Source organism: Artibeus jamaicensis, unplaced genomic scaffold (genome assembly GCF_021234435.1).
Source record: "Artibeus jamaicensis isolate MK-2021 breed Jamaican fruit bat unplaced genomic scaffold, CSHL_Jam_final scaffold_625, whole genome shotgun sequence".
In the NCBI taxonomy this organism is placed as follows: Eukaryota; Metazoa; Chordata; class Mammalia; order Chiroptera; family Phyllostomidae; genus Artibeus; species Artibeus jamaicensis.
Window position 1 is genome coordinate 3,260,292 of NW_026522051.1, and position 26,355 is coordinate 3,286,646.

The 26,355-nt window shown below is 59.6% G+C and overlaps 2 protein-coding genes across 18 annotated transcripts in view; one reads left to right on the plus strand and one right to left on the minus strand.

Moving 5' to 3' along the window:
* The first annotated feature begins 624 nt into the window (after positions 1-624).
* On the plus strand, positions 625-4,933 carry LOC128626549 (uncharacterized). The gene is made up of 6 exons (XM_053659327.1): positions 625-1,157; positions 1,572-1,652; positions 2,544-2,576; positions 3,159-3,215; positions 3,815-3,856; positions 4,600-4,933. The coding sequence occupies exons 1-6, from the start codon at positions 669-671 to the stop codon at positions 4,663-4,665; spliced, it is 768 nt and encodes a 255-aa protein (XP_053515302.1). The 5' UTR covers positions 625-668; the 3' UTR covers positions 4,666-4,933.
* Positions 4,934-7,421: 2,488 nt separating this feature from the next.
* POU2F1 (POU class 2 homeobox 1) overlaps positions 7,422-26,355 on the minus strand; it is a 107,822-nt gene continuing 88,888 nt past the window's right edge. For 13 of the 17 annotated variants that reach the window (XM_053659316.1, XM_053659325.1, XM_053659324.1 and 10 more), the window contains 7 exons: positions 25,635-25,776; positions 23,892-24,037; positions 22,981-23,160; positions 21,581-21,686; positions 19,547-19,898; positions 18,861-18,949; positions 14,238-16,979 (listed from right to left, as the gene is read on the minus strand). In XM_053659316.1, the coding sequence (XP_053515291.1) occupies positions 16,531-16,979; positions 18,861-18,949; positions 19,547-19,898; positions 21,581-21,686; positions 22,981-23,160; positions 23,892-24,037; positions 25,635-25,776 (1,464 nt within the window). In that variant the 3' untranslated portion in view covers positions 14,238-16,530. Of the gene's footprint in view, positions 8,679-14,237; positions 17,099-18,860; positions 18,950-19,542; positions 19,899-21,580; positions 21,687-22,980; positions 23,161-23,891; positions 24,038-25,634; positions 25,777-26,355 lie in introns of those variants that run through there. The other 4 variants (XM_037167496.2, XM_037167490.2, XM_037167502.2 and 1 more) reach the window with 3 other exon arrangements.

The window sequence follows — 26,355 nt, forward strand, 5'->3', positions numbered from 1 at the left end:
ACACGGCCTGTCACCGGGGCCTGGCTAACGGGTCTCTTCTCTTGGCACAGACGCACAGAGCTTCGGCTTGCTGGACCCCAGACTCTGCTACCTGTTGGACGGGATCCTCTTCGTCTACGGCATCATCATCACTGCCCTGTTCCTGAGAGCACAGGTGGGCGCCCCTGACTCTGGGGGCGGGCGTGGGCCTCCCTCGGTGGGTGTTCAGAGGGGCCACGGTCTTGCAAAGTCTCGAGCGTGGGTTGTACCTATGGCTTGTACCGTGGGCCGAGCAGGGACCGGCCCAGGGGGCACATTGGGTAGACTGGGGACCCTGTACTGGCCAGCTTAGTGAGGAGCATTGACATGCGACACCAAGGTCTCGGTGGGGGGAGGCAGGTGCTGCTGGAAGGAAACGGCCTTGTACTTCCGTCTCTCCCCAAGTCCACTGTCCGTCTGCCCACGCAAGTCCCTGGCAGGAAGTGGGAAGTCTGGCCCCAGCTGGGTTTCCGTGGAGCCTCACCGGGCCTGGGTTTCTGGAGGGGCGGGGGCTCGGGTGGAGGACGAGGGAGGCCTGGCGGGGAAGGAGGTTCCGGCCCTGTTGTCGCTGCAGCGCCTCAACCCAGGCTGTCTGGGAGTTGAGACTTGGCTGTTTCATTGGAAAAGCAGAGTTGTGTGGACTTTCTCTAATGTCTGAAGGAGCCGCCCCAGGTCCCAGGTCCCTCGGGTGGGCCCCGGCTCCGACCTGCAGGGCCCGGCAATCTCCGGCTGGGCGGGGAGCGGGAAAGGGGCGGCTCGGGTGCGCCCTGCGCTGGTCCTCAGGACCCTCCGCCAGCACCAGGCGGGACTCGGGCAGCACAGGAGTGGGACCTTGTGCAGCCACAGGGCCACGGTGGGGCTGTCCTCCAAGGTGCTGGGAGAAAGGGCCTGGGAATATTCTGCGGGACACAGAACTGGGGATACAGAACTGCGTGGGGTCGCCTGAAGTCTGCCAGGACCAGCGCGGTGCTGCCGGTGTCCCTGTGTGGGGTGGGGCTCACACCGGGCCACCAGGCGGCAGAGCAAGGTGGTGGCCCCACTGGGGCACTCACACTGTGCTGTCCCCTCTCTTCCAGTTCAGCCAGAGTACGGACACCGTGGTACAGGCACAGGGCCAGGGCCCAGGTCAGCTCTACAATGTGAGTCTGCTTGGTCTCGCAGCCAGCGGGGATGCGGGGGCCTTGGGCAGGGCATGGCCGGCAGGGAGAAGGGGCGTCCTCCACTGAACCCCGGAAAACCCGGGCAGTAACACACCTGCGTCGGCGGGAGCTAAGAGGCCAACAGGCTCTCGGGACCGGGTGCTGGAAAGGCCCGCTCTGCGCGGTGTGGATGCTCACAGGGCCGGGCTGGCGGGCTCCTCCCCTGCGGCGGACCCCGTGCAGTCAAATGGACCACTGCCCCGACCCGTGGTAACATGACTCCGAGGGGTTCTCTGAGATGCTGGGACCCGAGGGACCAGTTACTGTTACCCCCAGTCCCTGCTGCTCTCTCTGAGAGCCCCCAGGGTCCCCCCCCCAGGTACCCCCCACCCCGCCCACACGTTCCTGTTTCAGGAGCTCAACCTGGGGCGGAAAGAGGAGTATGACGTGCTGGATAAGAGACGCGGCCGGGACCCTGAGATGGGAGGAAAGCAGGTAGGACTTTCTTCTTTCTGCCTGTGCCAGTGTGTGCGTGGGGGTGGGAGGGGCAGGGCCTGGCGGGAGGACCCTTCAGAGCCACTAGCACACAGTCACTGCCCCAGACCCTGCCTGCAAGGGGCCGGGCCGGGAGAGCTGGCCCCGCCCCCGGGTCTGCACCAGTTCGCGCATGCGCATGCATGCTGGGGGTGGGGGAGCTGCACCGCCCCCTTGCCCAAGCTCCCCGAGACCCTGACTGCTCCTCTCTGCCCCTCGGGCCCCTGAGATGTGCTCCCAGTGGCACCATCTGCCCTAGGGGGACAGACCAAGAGAGCCACCTGGGAAGGGGTGCTGGGTGCTAGGTCCCTGAGAGTGCGGTCACCACCGGGCAGCTCTGTCCCCCTCCTATGCCAGGGCAGCAGCTGGACGAGGCCAGGATCACCCTGCCTGACACCAGCAGGGACCCTGATGTCCCCCCAGCACCCCCCATCTGAGCTCTGTGCAGGGTGTGCTGTTGTTGTAGAAAATGGGGGGACCCCCTCCATCTCCTTGACACCCCGCCCCCCAACCCCCCAAACCTTCTCTCCTTACCTGGACCGGGAGGGGTGAGCGGGTGGGGCTGGACGGGTTGTGGGTCCTGCTGAACAGAGGCTGGCCGTGCTCCCAGTGGGGGTGCTTGGTGCTCTTCCCCTTCAGCGAAAGCCTCACTTGTAAGCTTGTGCTACAAGGGCCAGTGTGTTGGCCGGGGGACCGACGGGCTGCAGCGGACACCCAGTCTGTCCCGGCATGGCTGTGCAGGGGACTGTGAGGGGCCCACAGAGGGCAGGGTGGGGGTGGGTGGGGGCGGGTGGGGCGGCTGCCCCCACCGTGACAGCCCCACACCTGACCCTTGCCTGTCTCTGCCGGCAGAGGAGGAAGAACCCACACGAAGGCGTCTACAACGTGAGTGGGGCTGCGGGAGGGTCCCCTCCTGTCACCCCCAGGCCTCCTGTCCCTCGGCCCCAGCTCATGCTGCAGGTCCTGGGGGCCGTGGGGGCAGGACCTGCAGGTCAGGCTGGGTGGGCCCTCCGGGGGCTCCCATTCCCCGTGTGGCCCTTCACGCCCTTCAAAGGGAGGCCGACCTTCCCACCCCAGTGGGCCTGACGCTGTTTACAGACGTCACTCTGGGTCTGCCACAAAGCAGGGGCCTGGCGGGGGCCTGGGGAGAGGTGCCCCTGCACCTCTGCAGCTGGTTGACAACTGGCTCAAATGCATGATTCCGGGGCCCACTGAGCCCCGAGCTGCCCACCACCCCTGTTCCATGGCTGGAACCCCATGTCTCGCCCTCCTGGGCTGCTCAGCTCCGGGCAAAGGGCTGGCAGCCAGAGCCCCACCCGAGGGCTGAGGAAGAGAGAGTGGGTGGGAGCTGGCTCTTGGCAGACAAGTGAATAAGGACCCCCCAACTCAGGAACCGAGAGGCCTGGTGTGGGAGGGGCCCCAAGTCTGCCGCAGTGGGGGACCCGTGTCCCACGCTCCCCCCTCCAGGCGCTGCAGCGGGAGAAGATGGCTGAGGCCTACAGTGAGATCGGGATGAAACCCGAGGTGGGTGCCGCTCCCTCGCCAACCCTGGGGGGCGGGGGTGTGCTCCATGGGGAGCCTCCTGGCTCTCCCCGCCCACCCACACCGCCTGCTGAAGCCTCATGGTGACCACGGGGGCGAAGGTTAACTCGCTCCTCCCCACCCGGCACTCGAAGGACACCACTGAGGCGCCAGAGCCCTGGAGGATTCAGAACTAGGCCCCGATGCCAGGGGCCTGAGCCTGGTCCCGGCAGCGCAGGTCTGTCACTACTGACATGGGGGGGCCTGTGGCACTGGAGGCCCAGGTCACAGAGGACCTAGAGTTGGGACAGACTCTGTGGTTGGGGCTTGTGACCCCATGGAGCTGCTGCTCCTGGCAGCTTCGGTGACCAGCCAGGACCCACGAGGCTGTGCGGAGACCTGTGTATTCCAGTGGCAGGCAGCGTGGCCTGGACCCCCGGAACCGGGTGTCCGCGTGGATCTGAGTGGGCAGAGGAAACCTGGGCGCGGTGGAGCCTGGTCCCTCCCTCCCTCTGCAGAGGTCCAGGCCTGACCGGTGCCCTCGAGAGAGCAGAAGCCACAGCCGACAGCCTGACCCGCCCCCTTTCTCATCTCCCCCGCAGAACCAGCGCCGCCGAGGCAAGGGGCATGACGGCCTCTACCAGGTAAGGGCCCACCTGCACGCCTCGAGGTCCGCCGGCACCTCCTTCCCTGCTGGCGCCACCCAGCCAGGGCGTGGCCAGGCTCCCACATGCTCTTGCTAACAACTGGTCAGGGCGAGCGGTGGGGGCCAAGCAGCCACTACCTGGGGCTGTGCCATGCGGCCCCCGGCCACCACCCGGCCCGTGCAGCTGCTCCACCTCGGAGCCTCAGACCTCTGAGGATGGCAGGATGGGCGGGGAGGCTGAAGGGAGAAAATCAGGACCAGTAATGAGTTTGACAAGGAAGTGCCACAGCGAGGTGGCTGGTTTATGCAAATCAGGGGAGATGCCTAGGCAAACATCACCCCAGGGGTCTCCTCTACAGCTGGCTGCCCTGGCCAGGTCCCAGCTGGGTCCCCTCACTGACTCCAACCTGGCAGGCTGGCCCCAGTCACCGTGATGTCACAGGGGCCCCGGGACGTGGCTGAGACAAGCCTGCCCGTGGCCTGGCGGATGGAGCTGTGTTGGCGTGGCCTGGGAAGAGGCGGCAGGGGCTGCCTGGGCACAGCACTGCAGAGCAAAGTGGGGGTTCAGCAGGAGAGGAGCTGCCCTCCGCCATGCCCAGTGGGGACACCACTGTCCCCCGCCCCGGAAACGAGGGGCTGGTCCCTGGGCCTCTGGAAATGTGTGGACACTTCCTGTTGGCCCAGTGGTCTTGTGCCCTGACAGCCTCCAGCCCACTGTCTTTTCTGACTTCCTGTCCCCAGGGGCTCAGCTCGGCCACCAAGGACACCTACGACGCCCTCCACATGCAGGCACTGCCGCCTCGCTAGCGGCTGGGCGCACGCTCCCAGGCCAGCCCTGCAGACACGGAGATTGTGAGGCCCAGGACAAACCGTTTCCGACCTGGCTCGCAGCCCTCACCACTGAAGTCTTCCACTCCCGGAGCAGGACGCTTCGCGCCGTGACCGTTTGGTCCCTTCCACTCCCAGCCCTTCGCTCACAGGACTTTGCCTGGTGCGCCGTGAGGGAGAGCGTCCCTGGGCGGTGGCCGGTCCTCCGGGAGCCCAGGGGTCCTCAGTCTTGTCCGGGGACTGTGGCTCCTGCCTGGGGGTGGGGGGGGGGAGGGGGGGCACTGCCCCCAGCCAAGCGTTTTGGTAAAGCCCTGCACATGCACCCCCACCGAACAGTCCTAACTGTGCTGTCCATTTACGCTGCTGTAAATTTGGCTTCTGTTATCAGCCGTCCATCCCCCAACCCTGCTTGATAGCTCGTAATGGGGCCAGGGGCAGCCTCCTCCTGCAAAGGTCTGGCCAAGGGGCTGGGCCGGCAGTGGGAAGGCTCTGGAGCCCCCCTCAGCCGGCGCCCCTCCCACACCGTGGTCTGGGGCCAGACGCCCTGGGGCTGAAGGAGGAACTCACCCGTCTGCCTTCACGGGGAGCCTGCCAGGAGTGAACTAGTGTAAAACCCCACGCCGGCACCGAGCGTGACCGGGCGGGGAGGCCATGGCAGGGCCGAGGCCATGTGCGTCCTGGGCACTGGTGCCCGTCACACTGAGTTCAGGGCGCACCCATCACCGTGCAGGCCTGCAGGGAAGAGTCCACACCACTTGGGCCCACAGAGACCCTGGAGGACAGGGGCCCAGATGGACACCCTTCTGCTTGGCCAGGTTGAACTTACGCCGGTTTGCTAAAGCTGCCTCTTTGCCTAATAAATGCTTTGGTGAAATCACTGCTTTAGGTCAAGTTTATTTCGGCAGTTCCCGGGGAACAGGTCTGCCACCAGCATGGGGGTCAGACGGCCTGTGGGCAGGGCGCAGCGTGGCGCCGGCTGTGGGGTGTGAGACAAGCCCAGGGGGCTGCGCAGCACTGCCCTCAGAGGGTGTCGGGGACGTGGGGACAGCACTGATGACACAGCACAAACCTCAGGCCCCAGGGACCTGGGAGGGCAGAGGAGAGAGGGCAGGAGGTAGGTTCCCCTCACCAACAGCAGGCGGCCCTTCCTCTGGTGGCGGCGGCTGCGGATCAGGCCTAACTCGTCAGCCCACCGGCTGGTGCTCGGTAGAGGCTTTGGGATCTGAGCCTTCACTTGTTCAAAGAAGTAGCTGGTCCGGGCTGTCAGCGGTCCAGCGTCTGGGACCCCAACCAGAATGACGTGCGCCGCGGCCAGGCACACGTCACCCTTCCCGGCAGCTCCTCTGTCCCAGCACCTGGCGAGCCACCGGGAAGGAGAGAGAAGTGTCAGGAATCGTCACAGGGTTAGGGACTTAACTAACATTTTGTCCGGTCTCAGCCCCATCCTCTGAAAGGACACAGCACCCTCAGCAGCATCAGGACCCCCGGGGGCAGGCGGGCAAGAGCCGCTGCCAGGGGGTGCAGAGGAGCCGGGAGGCTGGAGTGGGGGCGACCTCCAGGGGGCAGGAAGACCTCAGTTGCGCTTCACCCACTCAAGCTCCCCAGGGCAGCGCCCCTGAGCTGTGCCCCTGGGCTGTGCTGGGTCCTCTACTCACGGGCTTTCAAAGGCAGCAGGGGGCCCGTCCGCAGGTCAGGCGAGGAAGCCTCAGCCGCACGCTGGTTTGCAGGTCTGCTGAGCTGGGCGGCCGGTGTGGCTTGCTTGACATAATAAGGGAGTTGGACCCACTGTGTCAAGAATTTGGAGGCAAGGGGAGGGGGGCAGGGCCAGGAGGGGGTGCTGCATGCAGGACGACCACAGACAGGCACCCTGGGAGGGGACTGAGTGACATGCTGACAGACGGAGCCCCAGCGCCAAGGTGAGAGGGGCCCTTGCAGCTGGAGAGAAAAGACAGCAGCAAAAGAACTCCTTTCTGGTGGGCAAGTCGCCGGGTCCACAGGCCACTGCACGTGGGTCAGGACACGCCCACCTTCCAGGAAGAGCGATGGGACCCCAGAATCGCACTGGCCCTGTTTCCTGCCTCCTGAGGGTGAGGCCAGTGGGCTTTGCCTTCCAAAGTCCTCGTCACCCTGGTGAGTACACCGGCGTCTCTACCAAACAGGATTCCTGTCGAAAACTTGGAGCAGTTTTAAGGGAATAATATCACCCACTTAACCACAAGCTGTAAATACAGGAAGTGGGGCTGGAGAAGGTTGGGTAGAGGAAGAGGACCCCAGCGCCCTCCCGTAGAGCCCGGCGGCCAACAGCCGCCCCCTAACTCGAGGAGTGTGTACGCCACGTCCAGCAGGCGCTGGTGAGAGAGCGGCGGCCACAGCAGTGTCCCCCCGTGATGAGTCGCGTGAGGACGCAGTCCCCCTGCCCTGTGGTCCACAGCAGTCTGGAGACAACCGCGCACGGAGCCAATCCAGCAGGAGGGCTCTGCTCGGGCAGCAGAAACAGTGACACGGCAGTCGAGTTCACTGTCAGTTCTGTGGCCAAGTTCCCAGGGAAAAGGGGTCTTTGGAGAGCCCCCTCGTGGGGTCCATCAGGGGCCTGCTGTCTGTTGGCAGCGAGCACTAGGGTCTGAAAAGCCCCCTACTGGTGGCTCCTGCGCCCCGGCACTCAGGCTGGGGGGAGCGGGGTGTGCAGCACCCAGGTCTGGACCCGAGACTGTCAAGGAAACTCAGGACAACGTGGAAACACTTGGAAAACGGTTTAATGGTGTTGTACAACAGAAACGAACTGCACAGTTACAGTCGGGTTTCGTATCTATAAAAATTACAGCAGACAAACACACCTGCACAGAACCTAGGCTTTCCTACCACTCACCGCCACCTTCACAGCCTCTCCCGAGCCTGCAGCCCCGCAGGCAGCCTGGGGAGGGGGGGTCACAGGAAGGGGACTTTTAAGGAGACAGCACCACTCATACCCTACCCACCCCCCCGACTCCTCAGGCCTAGGGAGGGGTCAGTGAATGCCCCCAAATGAGAAGCTGCTTGTGTTTCCTGGGACCCAGATAATGAAGCCCCTGACTCCAAGTTACCAGCTGGTTTTTATCAAATCTTCCTCTGGTGGGGGAATAGCTACTGGGGTGTGGTGGGGCCGCAGTGAGGGGCCGTAGGACGGCCACCCGGACAGCAAAGTCACTTTGAGGAGACGTGGAAGGACTCCCAGTCCAGGACCCTGGGACCGCCACTGCCTCGTGACAGCCGCCGGACAGTGCTGGGAAGAACCGTTTCCACCGCGTCGGGAGTCTCCACACAAGGGAACTCCAACTCACATTGTCAAGTCAAGTACATGAAACCAGAAGCTCTGGGAGGCCTTGGGGGCCAACCCCGCCCTGTGCCCTTCCCCTGACGACACTGGGGAAGTACCCCTGAACCAACATGTACAAAACAAAGCAAGAAAAGAAAAAGGTGGGGAAGTCATTTAAAGGCAGAAAGAAAGAAAACAGCTTCAGAAAAACACAATCACTGTGTCTTTACAACAGAACAAAGCCCCAGCTGGGAGCGGGAATCAGCGAATCGGCACTCGGGTTGAACGAGGACGTTTATTACTGAACAGCATGTACACTCAGAGGCTTCCATTGTCTCCGTTACTGTGGACACCCAGGCAGTGAGAACTGTTATGTTAATGCACAGAGACACACCCCAAACATACAAAAATACTATTATTTCAAACTACTAGGATAGGACAGTTCAGTTACCTCCATGCTATGACTGTACACTAAACAAATGACGAGTTAAGCGACATTTTTTAATATCCCAGGAATATACCAAAATATACATCTAAGCTTTGGAATTGCTGAGGTCAGACGAGCGACGCGAGTGCTGGGCACGCGCACGGGACACGCGAGTCTGAGGTTCTGCGGGACGGAGTCATCTTTGGTATCTGCGTCAGGCTGACGTTGCTCATCAACATCTGGATTCTGCTTTGGGATAGAGCTTGTAGGACCCTAGAACCAACCCCCCCAATCAACCGAGAGTAAAAAGGTCTGTGTAAAAAGCCCCTCTGCTTGCACCCCCCGCCCCCCGGTAAAAAGCCGCAGGCATCTACCCAGCACAGAAGGCCGTGCCGACGATGCATAGTCGCGCAGTGCAGACAAGGGACCGGCTACGTCAGGGTGACAGCTCGGCAGTTTGCCCGCACACTCTCACACCCGGGGAGGGGCTGCCTCCAAGTGTCCCCGGGGGAAGGACAGGGACGGAAGGCTCCAGGGCCCAGAGGTTAGCACCCGGCAGAGCAGCCAGGCCTGCGCCAGAGTCTCCAGCCCACCCCCCACTCCGGGGAGCCCTGGGCCGTGGGGGCCCGCCCTGCCCGTCCCAGGCCAGGCCCTGCTGCGGCCATGGCGGCTGTGGGTGGACGGCTACGTGGCGGGTTTGTCTGCTGAAATGCCAGTCTGCTCCACGGCGCGGTCACCAGTCGGCCGGGGCCGAGTGCGCACCTGCAAACCAGATGGGGAGGGCAGCCGCCTGCCAGCCCCGCTGCGCTGCAAGCCAGGGCGCCACAGACCAGGTCGGCACCGAAGACTGCCCTTCTCTTTGGTTTTTTTTTGTTTGTTTTGAGTTTATACAATCATTAAGAAATCTTTGGTTTTGGCTGGAAATTTAAAAAACAAAACAAAACCAAACAAAGAAACCGCCCTCCCTGGCGAAGGGCGGCTGCGACGCAAAGACCGGCGGCGCCCTCCGACGCGGAGTGGGGCTGAGGCTGAGCTACATTCAAAGGGAGGGTGGCTGGGGGTGGGGCGCAGCTCCCAGGAGCCGTGGGACGCGAGATTGTCAACTTATAACGACGACAACGAGGACAACTTAAACATCTGGATCTCTTTTGGTCACGTCACAGGACCGACAGTGAGAGGTGTGCAGCAGTCGGTGCCAAGGGGCCTCTTTGGTGCTGTCCCCCCCCAGGTCCTGAAACGTAGCAGAATGGGTAGGCAAGGGTGGGAGCTGGCGTGTGGCCAGCGGTCGGAGAGGGGGCGCAGCCGGCAGCCCCCAAAGGCGGTGGGGGCTGCAAGTGTAGACCTGTGCAGACCCCTTGCAACACAGAGGAACGGAAGATTGCAATCTGCCCTCAGTTCGCACCAGCTTTCCAGCAGCGGCATTCGGAGGTGTCGGAGGTCCCAGCCCAGGCCACAGGCCCCTGGTGCTACGGGCCAGAGCCCGGCAGGGTTCTGGGAGGGAGGGCAGGCTTGGCAACTCTGTGGGGTTTAGAGACACTCAAAGCGAGCTACTCAGTCACAGTTGGAGTGAGGTTTACGGCGGCCCTGGGCTGCAGTGGGGAGAGGCCTGCGCTCACTCGCCCAGCCTTGGCCGCCACCTAGGAGGAGGGGACAGATGGGGGAAGTGGCATCTCCAAGGAGGGCGAGGGTGCACACAGGCCTGCTCCCCAGAGGTAAGGGGCTGCAAGTCCGTCTGTCCCCCCCAACCGAGCCCCGGGGCCGACGGTGCAGGCTGCAGAAAGGCCACGTCGCAGAGGCGGTGGGTCTCAAGTTCGCAGCGCAGGGGGCAAGGCACACCCCACACGGGCCCGTGCGGCTCAGAATGGGGCAGGTCTGTCCCTCACTAACAAAACCATCACCCTCTGAAAGTGCATTGATTTTCCTGCCACATGGCTCCCACAGAGATGGGGGGGGCCCCGGGCAGCACAGGGTCCTGTCCCTCCGAGGCCCCAGCTGTGCAGAAGCGCCTGAACACCTCACCAGGAGCAGTGCCGTGGCCAGCCACCTGCCTGCAGGCTTCAGGGCGCACAGTCTAAACTTAGGGTCCCTCAGCTGTGCTCGGAGTGGACGTGGCCCACCAAGCACTGCAACACACAAGTGACAAAGGAGTCCCGGGGGGACTTCGCAGCAGACCTCGATGTTTCTTCGAGGGGACCTAGGTTTGCGGTCTGAACCATCTGAGAGGGTCGCACGTCTGAGCCAGACGGTGGTGCAGGTGGTGGAGCCCTGTGCAGGGTGGGCAGACCCCGGGACCCGGAGGGTCACAGAGGGTGTGCACCTTCTCCGGGTCCTGGGGGGTCTCATTCTGCAACCCAAGTGGCACCCACTGAGCACGCTGGTTTCCTCTCAGCCCCGTGTCAAGTGCCTCCATCTCCCACGCCCCACGGCCTGCCCAGAGGTCTGGGAAGTCACACAGCGCAGACACCCTTCCACGTGGCAACCGAACAGGCCCATCAGAAAAGCTCTGGTAAAGTTCGACAGCCTCACAGTCTTGCACGAGTATTAAAAGAGCGATACATTTCTTGCCCCCTCTCCCTGTCTGGGTCCCAGCAGCGGCGCCCGGGACCACTAGCTCCTCCACTCCCGGAGCTCGGCTGGCAGGATGCCCTGGAGCAACACCCAGGACAGCCAAGGACAGCCTCGTGGCTCCCCAGGTCACCCTGCTCTTGAAAATGCTCACCTTCTACAAGCAACAGAACAGAGACAGTGCCTCGAAAAGCTGCCTGAACTCAAACTGGCTGCCCTGGCCCTGCAAACGTTAGATGCAGGGGAATGAAGAATTCCGCCCTCCCCCACCCCCGCGATTTCCCACAACCCCAATAACCTCACGGCGGCCCTGGGCAGCCCCGCCTGCCCCTCAGACCAGCAGAGTGGGATGAAGGACACAACATCGGCTGCTGGCACAACATCCGACGTGACGTGGGGCAAGAAGAGCCCGCTCCACTCCTGCCGCCCAGCCCCACGCGCCGTCCGCTCCTCTCCTAGTTTAAAGGGGCACTTGCAGCCACTCGCACGTGTGCGTCTCTGCCCTCGCATCCGCTACTGGGGGGCGGGTGAGAGCCCTTAGGAGAGGCTGGCAGGGCCAGTCTGCGGGCACTGATGCCCAAGGGGTGCCTGAACCCGCGGGTGGCCCCGCAGATCAGACCACAGCGAGGCCAGCGGCCCCTCCACCCAGTCAGAGGGGCGGCATCGCCCCCTTCGGCAAGTCAGACACAGGAAAACAGACTCCACGGGCGGCAGTTTCCCTCCACACGTGGTCACCTGGCCCCCCGCCCCCCGAACCCCACGCGCTGTTGCCTACAAACAGGACCCGACACACACAGCGTCAGTCAGAACACACACGAGTCACCTAAGTGCTACAGCTACAGTTACCCCCACTCCTTAGAAAGTTCTTTCTTCTATCTGTTTTTGAGTTTAAACCAGTTCTGCAACAATGCTAACCTGTGCTGAGGTATTTCACGGAGGTGCCAGGGCTCACTGCTACCCTTCAGTGTCACCCTCATGGACTAGGGTGCTGCCATTCCAAGAGAGAAGGGAGAAGGGAGGAGAGACCAGACTCCAGGCCCCGCCTTGCTCCTCATGGGCTCCTGAGTCTGGCTGAGGCCAAGGGCAGGAGGCCCTGAGGGCAGTGAGCAGCGCAGCTCGCACATGGGGGTCTGGGTGTGAAGCAGGCAGCTCAGAGACAGCCCTGCCCGTGGGCAGAACCGTTTCAAACAGCTGCCCAGGAAGCCTGGGGTGCCCCCCGCAGCATCTTCGGGTAAAGAGAAGGGTGAGCGGGCCGGGCCCCCGCCTCTGCCCAGTGCCTGGTGAGTGCCACCTCTGCAAGGCCGGTCCGAGCGCCTCCTGAAGGGCCGAGGAGGGCTTGTTTTCCTTCTCAAAAGTAAGGTGAGCACTAAGGAAGATGGGCCATTTCATTAAGTGTTGTCCTCAGAATGTCTTAAAGACGGAAATGACTTCAAATGGCCAGGGCTTTGAACGTCACACAGTGAATGCTTTTCACACACACACACACAAAAGTGAACCCATAACGGTTACAATCAGATTGACCGTCCTTTCTCACTGGAGTAACCCTAAAATTCGGACCTTTGGTCTGTAACCCTCTCAGCTCTATTAATGCGGCTGGAGGGGCACCTGCTCTGGAGCCGACCGAATGGAAAGTGCCGGCCAGGCCCTCTCGCCACCGAGGGAGTCTCTTCTGCAGCCCCTCCCCCCTCCCGGCGCCCGAGGCCCCCACTTTTGCCTGCCTGCCCTCCTCCCCCGTCTTCCTGGCCCAGTGCTCCACTGTCCACCTGGTGAGGAAAGTTCTGCGAGGGGCCGTGGCTTGGGGACAACTCTGGACTGTGACTAGGCCACGTGGTTATCACACACTAATTGCCATGCTTACTATCAACATGTATAACTCTGGAAGTCTATACTAATGTCCCATATTTGCAAATGTAAGCCAGCTTTCCCAGCAACTTAAATAGAAAATTTAATGTTAAAGATTGGGTTGAATTTAAATATCGTGTCAAGCAAATATCTGTGCTTCTGGGTAATACAGACCAGGTTCTCTCTGCCTTCACAAATGAATGAAGGAAAATAGGGCAAAATAGTATTTTTTAAAAGAGGTATAATTGTGCTTCTTCCCCCCAACAATGAATTATGTAGAACCAACCAGCAAGATAATCTTACTAAAGTTTTTACATCAGCCCCATCTTCCCTCTAAAGAAAGACTGCGGTCTCGAGAGCGCTGCCATGGCGCACACGGGTGCGACCCCACGGACAGCAGCGGGGCCCTCGGCCGTGCTCTGATGACGAGCTGCGTCAGTGGGGTCAGGACCGAGCCTCCTCGTGAAGCAAGCACAGGGAGTGTGCACGGGACCCGCACATGGCGCCCACTCCAACAGCGTGGGCTCACTCCCGCAGCCAGGAGCCTGGCTCCACTCAGACCTGTCCGAGGCAGGACTGCGGTTCGTGACCGAGCGCACTGCTGTGAGCAGCCGGGGTGGCCAGGCCACTCGCCACTCCCCAGGGAGGGCCCATCCCCACGGGCCAGCGCAGGGCCACGACGCACGCACCAGATTTAGTCTTTGGTTTAACGCGCTAACCAGTCCCAGGGGTGAAGCAAAACTGGCACTGACAGGGGGAAGCCAGGAGACAGGTGTGCTGAGCTGCAACGGCCCATCTGGCCCTTCCTCCCAGAAGCACAAAAACTCAGACCGACACCTCTTTTTGGTCAGATGCCCCCCTTAATTTCCAGACTCTTCCACGAGGAGTCTAATGCTACGTCTGAGCAGCTGGCTTCGGAGGTTCATTCCACGCAGAAAGCTGTTCTTGAGGTGACAGCAGGAGAGGCGGAGGGAGAAGGACACAGACAGGCAGAGCCGGGGGCAGCGCGGCCAGAGGGCCACCTAGGGATGGGGCGGGGTCTGTTCTAGTCTGACAGCCAGCAGCGAGCTGTGTTAGTGTTCCGCACAGACAGCCGGGCATGTGTAAGTGCATCTTTCATCTTGCAGCTTGTTTTTAAATAACAGAAAAAACCCAGTTAGCTTTGTCTAAGAATTTACTTCTTTTAAATGCAGGTTTCCAAGCTGGTTTCAGGCTTGGGTGTCCTCATGGGGGGTCCCTGGCAGGGTCCCTTGTCCCGAGCTGACGGGAGGGGACAGACAGGGCCAGGGACAGAAGGCCATTGCCCCGGGGGCTGAAGTGGAGTATTTCTGTGAATGCTGCAGGCGCCGGGAATCACAGTCCGGAGAGGGCGCGCCCTCTGAGCCACACGGGGACGGAAGGACGGAGCCTGGCCTCGCCCCTTTGGGCTTCAGTCCCTCAGGACTCAATTCTTCCTTTGGTAGCCACTTTGGGAGATTAATGCTATCGCCTCTGACCCAGTATTGGGGGCACCCGCACCCCCTCCCTGAACACTGCCTCTGCACCTGCCCCCCTCCAGAGAGCCCCCCACAGGCAGCGGCGGGAGGGCCGACAGTGCTACAGCCACGGGCCCGGACTGCTCAGGAGGAGGCCCACGCTGAACCGCGTCGGGGGCAGCGGGCGTGGGAGAAAAGTGTGTCACTGACACTGTCGTTCGGTTCACACACCACACGAACTAAACTAGCGAGAACTCAAGTTCACGTCTGCCCAGAGGATAGTACAATTTACCAACATAAAAGATTAAAAGAAGCAGCAACTTTTACATAAAATTAATAAGGACAATGAAAAAGAAATTGTCAGTAGCATCTAACTCCTCGATGGGTCTGAACCGCACGACATGAACTAGTCCATCAGTACAGCAGCTAAAATTGGCTTTGGTTCAAGCTTAGTTAAAAAAACACAACATAAAACACACCGCACGTCGAGAAGGCAGGTGGACGTCTGCTGGTCACCCAGCCTGCGGGCCGCTGACCCGGGAGGCGCCTGCGGGTGGGTGGGTGGGGGGGTGAGCTTAGCGAAGCACGACAGGAAGACGGAGCAACAAAAGACCGAGGGGGGACCAAAGTGTTTCTGGCCTTCGAACTGCAGCCACTGCCGACCTGGACGATAGAAAACACACACGCACACGTGACTGCTTGCCGCGCCCCTCCCCACGGCAAGGAGACCCGAGTGCCCAGAACCCCGCTCTCCCCTCCACGGCCCAGCGACCTGAACGGAGTGACCTGCAAGCCCGCAGCCCGTGGCTGGAACTCGGGCAGTGCGGGCTCAGACGGGTGAGGTCAGCGAGCACCTTGGACGCTGGCCGGCCGGGGCTCGCCTGAGTCGGAGAGGCGACCGCACCCTGTGGTTCTGGGGCAGACGCTACACTTAGGACAGGACAGGGGTGGGAAAGGCTCCGACTCCCCTTCACCCTCGCCCCTCTTCACCTGCCGCATGAACCCTTCCTTTTCTGGGGCTCAGTCACACAGCCCAGAAACACCTGCAAACGGTGCCACCAGCTCGCCACCCCCGCCCCTGCCTGCCCAGAAACCTCACTGATGTTAGACCCGCCTCACAGGGCGTCACTGACCCACCCAGGCGAGCCCCGCGGCAACCCCCACAGGGCATGCGGAGTCCCTGCCCAGAGCCCCGCAGAGGCTCTGAGACCCACAGCGGCCAGCACATGCCTAGTCCGTCAGAGGACAAGGACCGTCTCAGGGGCACAGACCTACAAGCTGCCTTGTAGATCTAGGAACAGGAAGTCTGTGGCCAGAGGAGAAGGGGCAGCGACCTCGGACCTGCTCACCAGCCCTCCTGGAGATCAGTCACCAAGGGAGGACAGTCCAGCAGGGCTCCTCCAGAAAACAGAGGAGGGAGGCACGTCCCAGTCTCGGAACGTCCGTTCACCCGGGCCAGGCCGGTCAGGGCGGTCCGCGCGGACCCCTTCCACACAGTGGGACAGACACACACACAGCAACAGCAGGAGCACTTCTCAGGAGACGGGAAGTCGGGAGAGCCACCTGGTCAGGTGTCTGCAGTAGTCTTTGCCCGTGGGCGCGTCCCACCGGCACCTGTGCCCCGCAGGAGGCGGGAGCGGCACTGGTGCACCCGGGGCCCCGGCCTGGGGTCCTTCAAGATCCGAGAGCCACAGTCCAGCAGGAGCCCCTTCCCACACAGAGTGCTCCAAAGGCACCACCCAACAGGGGCGCGGGCAGTGGGGCGTCCGCACATGCCGAGCCTCTTGCATAAGTGGCAAAAGAAAATAACGTCCCAGGACCTCTGTAAGAGTCATAGGGGGCAAGGAAACCAGCAAGAACGTTCCGCAGCTGAGAACACAAGCCCCCTCGACCCCACAGCCCCTCCCCACAGCGGGGGGGCTCACTGACACAGGATCCAGGAGCGAGAGACAAACACATCCAAACTATATACACACAGAAACCACCACAACAGTAATAGTAGAGATACAGTAACACAGGCCTAAGTTGTACCAGTTAAGAAAGGGACCCCCAACGCAATCGATACTATTATAAACACCTTGTTAGGACTTAATGGCCTATACAACAGACCCATAAAAATGATTTTTTTTTAAAGAAAAAAAGGAACTTAGACAAACAAAAACCCCTTCCTACACTGGAATGGTAACCCACCTTCTCTGCTGTCCTGGCTGCTGCAAATGATAAGTAGTGAGTAGTCCTTTCACTTATTTTTTGTTTGTTTTTGATTTTTTTGTTTCTGCTTTTTTTTTTTTTAATTTTTCGTTAGAAAGTTCTCCGATCCATGAAGCAATCCTGAAAAGACAGTGTTTTATTACAAAATTAGGCAAACGCTTCGGGCCTCCATCCTCTTCTTCCGGCAGGTGTCTCTCCTCCTCCTCTTTCCCTCGCCCTCTCTCCGAAGCCAGAGGGGCCCGGCTGGCGCCCGGTCGCGCTGCGTGTGGAAGAGGCGGGCGGCAGCCGCTCACTGCGCCTTGGAGGCGGTGGTGGTGGTGGACGCGGCCCCGCTGGCAGAGGCCACTGTGAAGAGAGAGTTCTGGATGGACTCGGTGGAGGTGGAGGCGGCGTGAAGGCTGGCAACAGGCGCAGAGCTCCCCGCAGAGGCTGCGGCGGCGGAGACCAGGCTGACGGGGTTGCTGGTGAGCAGAGAGAGGTTCTGGGGGTTCAGGAACAGAGGGGCGGTCACGATGTTGGGGGCTCCTCCCGCATTGGCAAAGACCAGGTTCCCAGTCGCATCCAGTGATGTTATTGGAAGAGAGCCACCAGAAGCAAGAGCTACGGACAAACCCCCACCAGGCGGAAGCAGAACGTTAATACTGTCCGGGAGAGGCACCCAATGGACCGGACTCCCCCACAGCCCAGCTGGAAAAGGGCAGCCCCCCGCTGACCGCTGTCCTTAGTCAGAGCGCGGTCTTGTCACCAGCTGAAGGTCTGTCTTGGTTCTGAAAGAGCTGCAAGGCCTGACCAGTCGAGTGACCCCGAGCTAGACGGGGGTCGAGGCGAGGGGACTGTCTAACCCATCAGAGCCGCGTCGCCGGCACAGGACTTCACCTGATGTCGCCCACCTAGAGGCACCTGGTAAACCCCGTCACTTTTCCGGCACAGGTGGCTGACTTCCAACGACCTCCATGCAAACCAGCTCCAGTGAGTAAAGCTCTGAGCGCTGGTTCGCCTTCCTCAGCCCAACCGGCACTGTCAGAAACATGAGCACTTCGTGGTTTCACGCACAGAAAAAAAGCCATCTCTCAAAAGGCTTTAGTTTTAAAATAAATTACATGTTACCGGTCGAGTGTAACACGTGACCAAGCTCGCCCTTCCTGAGGCACAGCACTGGCCCCCACTCTGCATGGAGCGTGGCAGGAGGTGGCGGAGGGACACAGGGCCGAGGCGTGGGTCTCGGTGAGGACCTGCTCAAGGACTGTCTGTAACGATGGTGTCAGCGGGGTTTTCTTTAAAGTGACTCGGTGCCTTCATTTATTAAGTTCTCTTGTTATGTCACAGTCCCCCCAAGTCCCTGGACCCATAAAACCACGCAGATTGGAAGGCTTCCCTGGGCTGTCAAAATTCGGTTCACTTCTCACGTAATGTGTAAAGAAAGCCAGAGGGACCGAGGGGCGGCCCTGACTCGGCCACCGTCACGCGCAGAGTCCACCGTGACAAGACCTGGTGCGTCTGGATGCTCTTTGAGAGCCCAGGCTTAGGGCCACAGATGGGTTCGAGGTCTGCCCGAGAGTCCTGCTCCCCACCCTGTGGTGCACCGCTACTGCGAGAGAACAGGGATTTCCACGGATCTGATTCCAAGGAGAGCCCCTGACTCACAAAAGCCTACGGGCCTCGCCAAGAGCGCAGCACCACCCAGCTCGCGTTTTCCACGGCGCTGCAGGCACATCGTCCCTGCAGTGCGGCCCTTCCCCGACCTGGGCTGACAGCTCCCTGCTCGTCCCAAGAGCTCTCACTCAAGCACAAACCGTCTTCAGTTCGAGAAGAAAACCCTCTGATTCACCCGGCAAGTCTCTCAGACCAGAGCCATGTTCCGACGCACGTGCTGGGGACGCAAGTGAGACGCCACACCAGGTGCGCCCTGCAGGACGGGCCGAGTGAGGGCTTCAGACGTGCTCGAGACTGGGCCATGCGCTAAGGCCCATGGGCGTGGGGACACATTACAGCCCAAGGGTGAGTGTGCTCCAAAAAGCTGGGGCCCCAACAAGTCCTCTCCTTGGGTGGGCTGTCTTAGGGGATCTTAGGGTGGAGGCGAGGGTGGGGGGTTCACCTGGTCCAGTCTGACCCCAGGGTGAGTCTTAGATAACCTTCTCAGGGGGAATTCTGCCCCAGTTCTATGCACCGGAGGAAGTGAGCCCCGGCATGCACGTCCTCACTTCTATGACACACCGAACAAGCGTGTACCTTCTGGACTCGCAGACGTCACCCCCGGCTCCCCACACAGCTGCTTCACAAGGGCCCCTTCCCGGGCCTCACGTCAGTCCACCCATCCATTTCTGCCTCCCCCAGTGACCTCCCGCAGAAGCGCCATACTGACCTTGAATAGTCGCCAGTGTGCTGTTGCTCATCAGAGCCGGGCTGAGCGCGCCGCCCAGGGTCCCTGGGTTGAGGCTGAGTAAGGCACCTCTGCAAGCGAAAGGGGCGGGCGGGTTGTCAGCGCACACCACGCCGCACCCAGGGGGCCAGAGGGGCGGCCAGAGGGCTGGGGGAGCAGGAGGGGCGAGGCTCATCTGCCGCCCCTAGGACACGTGGCACACAAAGCAAACAATCGATGGCCCCTCTTTGCAGCACCTCATTCTCTTTTTCCAAAACAAAAGAAAATGCCAGAAAAGAAAACGTATCTGCAGAGTCATCCTTGGCGCCCGACACTGTAAACGCGGAGCCTGTTGTGGCAGCTCCTCGCCTCCTGGAGAGTCAGGAGGCGGCCAGCTGAGCAGGGGGCTCCCAACAACAATGCGGGCGCCTGGGCTCCGTCGCCGGCCCCACCCCCCAGGCAGGCCGGTGCCTGCTGCCTGGCGTCTCACCTGGAAATACAGGTGTGCCTCCTGCCCTTTCAGACACAAGTCTGCAACATCAACATCCCTAGGCCACTGCAGAGCAGCCCCCTACGAGAGCTCAAGGTGGGAAGAGTGTGCTCTGACCTTCCAGATGAGGACCCTGCTACAAAGTTGCCCGGCCCGCCCTGGGGCCCCTCGGGCGTAGCAGCAGAGGTGAAGCCCTTACCCAGCTGCGAACTGCGACGGGGCCATGAGGCCTGGGCTCAGCCCCGCGGCGGCGGCCATGGCGGCGAGGCTGGCATTGGCTGGCAGCTGCGCGGCTCCGGGCAGGGCGGTGGCTGTGGCTGTCTGGAGTCCTGCCGCCGTCACGGTCACCTGGCCTGTCCCGAGGGCAGAGGGCAGAGGGGTGGAGGCAGTCTGCGTCGTGCTGGTCTCACCGGCGCTGGAGGCCTCAGAGGCCGAGGCGGAGGCCGATGGGGAGGGGCTCAGACAGGGGGGCGTGGCGGCGGGGGCGGCTGCGGGGGCAGTAGAAATCACAGTCGCTGGCGCTGTGCTGTTGGCGGAGGCGTCGGTGGTGCCTGCAGAGACGGCCAGGTCAGTACCCGCACAGCGCTTTCTGCGGCCCTGGTCAGTGCTGCTATGGCAATGACCCGCGAAAACGCTTCAGGACCACAGCTCAGGAAAGAACGAATACACGCAGGGTGCTGGGCAGCTGGACGAAGAAAATGGACATAGGGGTGTGTGGGTGAACACATGGGCCTGTGGAGACAGCTGTGCATCTCACACACACCCACGCATGGGTGTGCACGCTTAGTTCTGCTGAGATGCCCTAAAACAGGGTCCCCCCCCCCCCCGGCCCGAGGACAGGTACTGCTCTGGGCCTGTGAGGAACCTGGCCACGCAGCAGGAGGTAAACTTGAGGGTAATGTGCTAGAATCATCCAGAAACCACCCCCGCCCTCAGGTCCATGGAAAACTGTCTTCCACGAAAGTGGTCCCTGGTGACGGAAGGGGGGACCGCTGGCCTGGGAGCACCACTGAAGCAGTGGTGGGTGTGTCCGGTGCCCACACCCGGCCTCGGAGCACCCTTCCTCACTAAGAGCTTGGACTCTTGGAGAAACGTGAAGGGGAGCCCACGCGTCTTGTGTCGGGGAGAAGGAACCCACTCAGAGAGTGCCAGGGGCGTGCTAAAGGGCACAGGAGCTGATAGGATGCTTGCTGGATGAATGTGGGGCAATTCCACACTGAAACAAAGAGGGGTACCATTCCAACCTGCGGGGCACAAGAGTGTCTGAGTCCATCCTGACAGAGAGAAGGAGAGGGAAGTCCACCCTTAAGTTTAATGGCGGCAGAAAAATGTTTGTTTCCTTTTTATGACGTGATTAGGTCACGGAGCCAAAGAGGTTTTATGAAGTTAGACGTGAGTGCAGATTCAAAATCCCACCTGTGGTTCGGCGGCACATGACCAACCAGAGGTGAGTGACCGCAGGACACCTTTACATCACGTTTCCTTAAAAAGCTTCTGAGGGCAACGCTGTTAATTTTAAGTGTATTTGGGAAATCTGCTATTTCAAAGGAGGCCACAAGGGGAAAAAGTTGTTTATTTTATGGTGAGTGTGTCAGGCACTAAGCAAGAAACAGATTTAAAAAAAAAAATCCAGGTCTTTCACAAAGTCTACTACTGGCAAGGACAGACTAAATTATAAACTATAAATTTATGACACTGGTGGGTAGGAGTGACTAGCTCCTGGGGGAGGTAAAAATACCTGCAGCAGGAATGGCCGGGCACCGGAGCCAGGTCACTCCGGGGCCCCCAGGAAGGCTCAAGGGCTGCGCGGGCCCCCCTCCGAGGCCGCCGCCCTGCCAGGGCGCAGGGGGCAGTGCGAGGAGGCAAGGGGAAGCCAGGGCCGTGGGATTCGCCCTCAGGGAGGCGGAGGGGGTGCGGATGTGGCGTTGGATGCAAAGGCTGCAGTCGGGCTTCTCAGAGGAGTTACCAAAAAGAAGTGGGTGTTGTGAGAGAAAACTGCAGGAGCAGTGCAGAAGTCGAAGTACAGTGAGAAAGAACAAAAAAGATGGTTTTTATGTGAAAGTATTATTTCTGACAAAATTAACTGCGCCTGATTTTTCTGGAGTTCAGGATTTCACATGTAACTTGAAAAAAAGAAGCCCTTCAGAGCTGCATGGCACCGTGTCACGGCAGAGTCTCACGGCACCTCTCACGGGCCACCACCTGCCTAAGTGCTGCAAAGCCAGCGGCGCACCTGGGACGGAGAGGCTGGTCACCGCGGCGCTGGTCAGAGGGAGGACGGGGCTCACAGCGAGGGTGGTGGCTGCGCTGCTGGTCACAAGGCTTGGTGGGGTCGCCACCTAGAGGTCAGAAACGAAAATATGCAAAAGCATTTAAAAATGAAAACTTCACAGTTTTTTAAGTCTGTATTGTAAACTTACTTTGCCTATAAACATTAAAAAAAACTGGCAATATGTTGAGAGGTCCCTTCCCTGATGGCACATGGCTTTGCCCAGGTTTTAGGAAGAAATGATTTAAAAATCTCTCAGTTTTAACACCGTTGACTTTGGTGTAACCCAAGTCAATAAGAAATACTACACCAGTTGTCACCTTAACCTCAACAAGGAAACTATGCAACGAGCCCAGCCCAGCGAATCTCAGCTCCTTGTTTTGTTTCAGTTTTGACTTGGGGGCGGGGGCAAGACTGTCCTGTTTCTGTTCTTGATGAAAGGATGACATGGAACGAACACGAAACAAATGTTTAAATACTGACAGTATCTCTCTGAAACAACATCAAGTGCTTCTACAGTGTTGTAAGAAACCCCATTCTCATTCCAGGACAAGCGAGTCCCGAACACACTGCTCAGCCGCCTGTGCACCGCGCCCCCCACCGCCTCGGCTGCCCGTCACCCGCACCTGCCCTCCGCCCCCCTGCATTGGCACTGCGGACCTGCGTCTTGACAGCCTCCCGGTGCAGGGCGACATGCAGACAAAATAAAGCCAGTGCACAAGGAAGGGTCAGGGGCGTACCCTCGGTCTCCCCACTGCTGGGGACGTGGTCTGACGTGTGCAGTCTCCTTCATGTCACCCTAAAGGTCAGAGGCGTCACACGGACACCCCGTGTCCCTTCAGTCTAGGAAGATGGCCCTAAGAATCTGAACAGCGAGGCTCTAAACGCAAGGCCACGGGTCTGAGAGTGAAGACCCGAGGTGACCATTCTCATACAAGTTCAGAGCTCTTCCTGAACAAAGGCCACCCGGGAACTGGCCGTCCCTTCGTCACAGGGTGTGAGTTTAATGCACTGGGCTTTAGAGCTCAACCTGAATGAAGGGCCGTGAACAGTTTCTCAACTAGCAACACGCAGCAGCGAACCTCCGCAGCGAGAACCACCTGAAAAGCTGCACTGGAGAAGAGCGCAGTGGAAACGCCGTGGAATGGGGAGAACCGAAATCGTTCCCTTGAAAAAGGAAAGACAGACGAGTTCTTGGTTTAACAGCGTGAGGCTTCATTGCTTTGATAGCATCTGAAACACGAATGTGCACACGCCCCTTCGGCACAGACAGATGCACCACACACTCTGTGATGGACTCCGTGGAGCGGACAGGTCACCTGTAAACTGAAAACGAACCCGCGCGGCCCCGTGCCCCCACGCACCAGTGAGGTCGGGCTGGGGAAAACCGCCTTGATGGGCGAGCTGCTGGTCCCGCTGCTGCTGGGCGGGTTGATCCGCTTCTCCTTCTGGCGGCGGTTACAAAACCACACGCGGATCACCTCCTTCTCCATGTTGAGCTGCTCGGCGATCATGGTGATCTCCTCCGAGGTAGGCTTTTGATTCTGCAAAGGAAAGGCACCTTTGGACTCCGCCTCCGAACTCCTGGGTCAGGCCCCCGTCACCAGACCTCCGATGAATGAACACGTGTTTATTAGTCATTCTGTTAGCTTCGAATAAGTTATTCTTCAATGTTTGCATTTCTTCCTTTCAAAGACTGTCGACCTTGACTAAAATCAACGGTCTCTACAGCCTGCTGTGTCAGCAGGGATCGGAGGGCTTTCTGGGGGCCTGATGCATGCGACCTCGGCTGGGCGACGGCTGGGCCTGTGGGTGTGACAGGAGGTGTCTCCCAGGAAGAGGGGCCGCAGCCTCAGGACTCAGGGCCTGGCCAGTGACACACGGGCACCGAGTGGCAGACACCACAGACTCCTGACTCAGTGCTCCTTCCCCTGTGCTCAAGCCTCTCGGGATGAGAGTCCAAGTTGTGTTGGAAACTTTGATTGTACTCCTTGCTACAAAAAAAGTGCCAAAAGTCTGCTGACTTTACCTGAGCAACAGCCTGACGTGGGAGGCCCTCGGGGCTCTGACCCCACAGTGCCGTGGTACACACAGGCGCCACAAGGCGGCCAGACAGGCCACCGCGCTTGCCCTGGGAGCCTCTGCGCTCAGGCCGCCTGTCCCACGGAGGGCTCCGGGGACGCGGGCATCCTCGTCCCATCGGCGTGTCCTTTCCTCCAGCAGCCCCCACGCCACGCCGACAACCTCGGCACGCGAGAAGGGGACCCCCACTAACCTCCAGGAAGCTCTTCTCTAAGGCCACTCGAATGTTGGTCTCTATGCTGGTGCGCTTCTTCCTCCGGCGGTTCAAGCCCTCAATCCCCTGCCCCGGAGAACTCAGGGCACTAGGGCTGGAGAGGGCTGAATCGGACGAGAGGTTCTCTGTGCGGGAACAGAAAAGGCGGTTGGAGGGGCTGAGCATGTGCACCTCACGCGTGTAACACACACACACACTAACACAACAACAAAGGTGACCCAGCCATTTCAAGCTGCAGGCAAGTGTGCAAAGGCTCTCATGACCTGCGAGAAAACACAGCTGCCCCCAGTATCCCTCTGCCGCTCTGGTGGGTGCCTGCCACCACGCCCTCTGACCCCTGCGCCTGAGAACTAGGGATGGACCCTTTCTGTTCTCCCACTCAGCTCAACCTCTGCGGAGTTCTGCTCTCCTGTTTTGGTTTTGCTTGCTTATTTATTATTTATTAGCTCCAGAAATAAAACTTGTTGGAAGTTACCAAACATTTACTGTTTATCTTGCCAATGACCTCTCATTTTATTAGTAAAACGTAGGGCATCAACTCTCTAAAAACATCTGAACTCATGGAAGCTAGAAGAAGGCTCCGTCGTGCAGTAGCAGAGCGGCCCTGGGGATCCTCCACTCCGTGGAGGTGGGGGGAGGGGCAGAGCAGCGCCCTCAGCAGGGAGCTCAGTGAGGTCTCAGAGCCACGCGTGGCCCCAGACTGTCCATGCGTGGGGGCTGCAGGGGTGTCTTTTCCAAACACCTGGTCGTGTCCACAGCTAAATGAGAGCCCTCGTCTGGGGTTTCCGTGCTTCCTTACAGAGCTCACAGCCTGTGACTCTGCACCTCAAACTCTAGATTTTCCAAAAGGAAACCTCAGCATAAAACACACAAGTCAAGGCCCTGGCTGGTGTAGCTCAGTGGATTGAGTGCGGGCCTAGGAATCAAGCAACCATGGTTCGATTCCCAGTCAGGGCACATGCCTGGGTTGCAGGCCAGTTCCCAGCAGGGGACACACAAGATGCAACCATACATTGATATCTCTCTCCCTTTCTCCTTCCTTCCCCCTCTAAAGATAAATAAATAAAATCTTTAAAAAAAAAAAAAAACACAAGTCAAAACCAGCCCCGGCAGGTGTGGCTCAGTGGACTGAGCGCTGGCCTGGGAACCAAAGGGTCGCTGGTCCGATTCCTAGTCAGGCCATATGCCTGGGCTGCAGGCCGGGTCCCCAGTTGGGGGCACACAAGAGGCAACCACACATTGGTGTTTCCCTCTCTTCCTCCCTCCCTTCCCCTCTCTCTAAAAATAAGTAAGATCTTTAAAAAAGAAATGAAAAAATGAGCTGCTCAACTTCTTATGCATGAAATACGTGGTCATTTTTAGTAACAAGCAGAAATATTTTTAAGAGTACATTTATTATAATTCATTGAAGAAAAATCAATAAACCTGACTTTCGAGTTTACCTAAATGCATAGGCCTTCTCTCCTTTTCACTCCGCAATCCCCAACCCTGGCTCAAATTCGAGAACTATTCCAAGGCTGGGATTGTTGGTGACTGTGTGCACTGCAATCACTATTTAAACAAACTGGCGCTCTGATTTATGGAGCATTATTTACACAGATGCTCCGAGACTGGCTGCGCGCTTCCAGATTCTGTAGAGCCACTAAGGCAACACAAAATACAAACCCTGATTACACAACAACCCCCTGAACGATGCCCATGGACAGCGGGGCCATTTCTCACCTGCATCGTTGAGCCACTTCTCCAAGAGAGGCTTTAACTTGCACATGTTCTTAAAGCTGAGGTTCAAGGCTTCGAAGCGTGAGATGGTGGTCTGGCTGAAGTCATTCCCGTACAGTTTGCCCATAGCGAGCCCAACGTCGCCCTGCACGGGAACACGGAGCAGGGGGAGGGGACACGGGAAGATGGAGTCGGCTCACTGACACTGAGGCCTTCCCTCCGCAGTGCCCTTCCAGACGGAGATCCCCCACTGACCCCTCTGCGAGCTCCCACAGCGACACCCATCCCTGAGCGGGTCCCTGTGGCCAGGGAGGACGTCAGGCCCCGATCCTGACGACAATCAAAATCACCCCGGACTCTCTCCATGTCGAATCTCTTCTTGCCACCTCTGCGCCGACATGCGGCACTGAGAACACCAGACCCTCTTGCCACCATGGTGCTGATACTCTGACAAGCCCCTTACTGGTGTAACCAAAGTGACTGCAGTAATCTGGAGGCAAGTTCAGTTTACCTGCCCCACCTGCAGGGTTAACAGACAACTGCCTACAGAACTTCGGAAGTTTCTGCACTAACCAAACTTCCCATAAATCACTTTAAAATCTAGAAATGATGCCTAGTTCTTTTTTCGCCCCTGTAAAGTATTTCTGGGAGCACTGAAAAAATCTATTTTCCACCCTTAGTTTGGATTTCAAAGTTGGTTACAAAAAACAGGTATTCTAAAAGA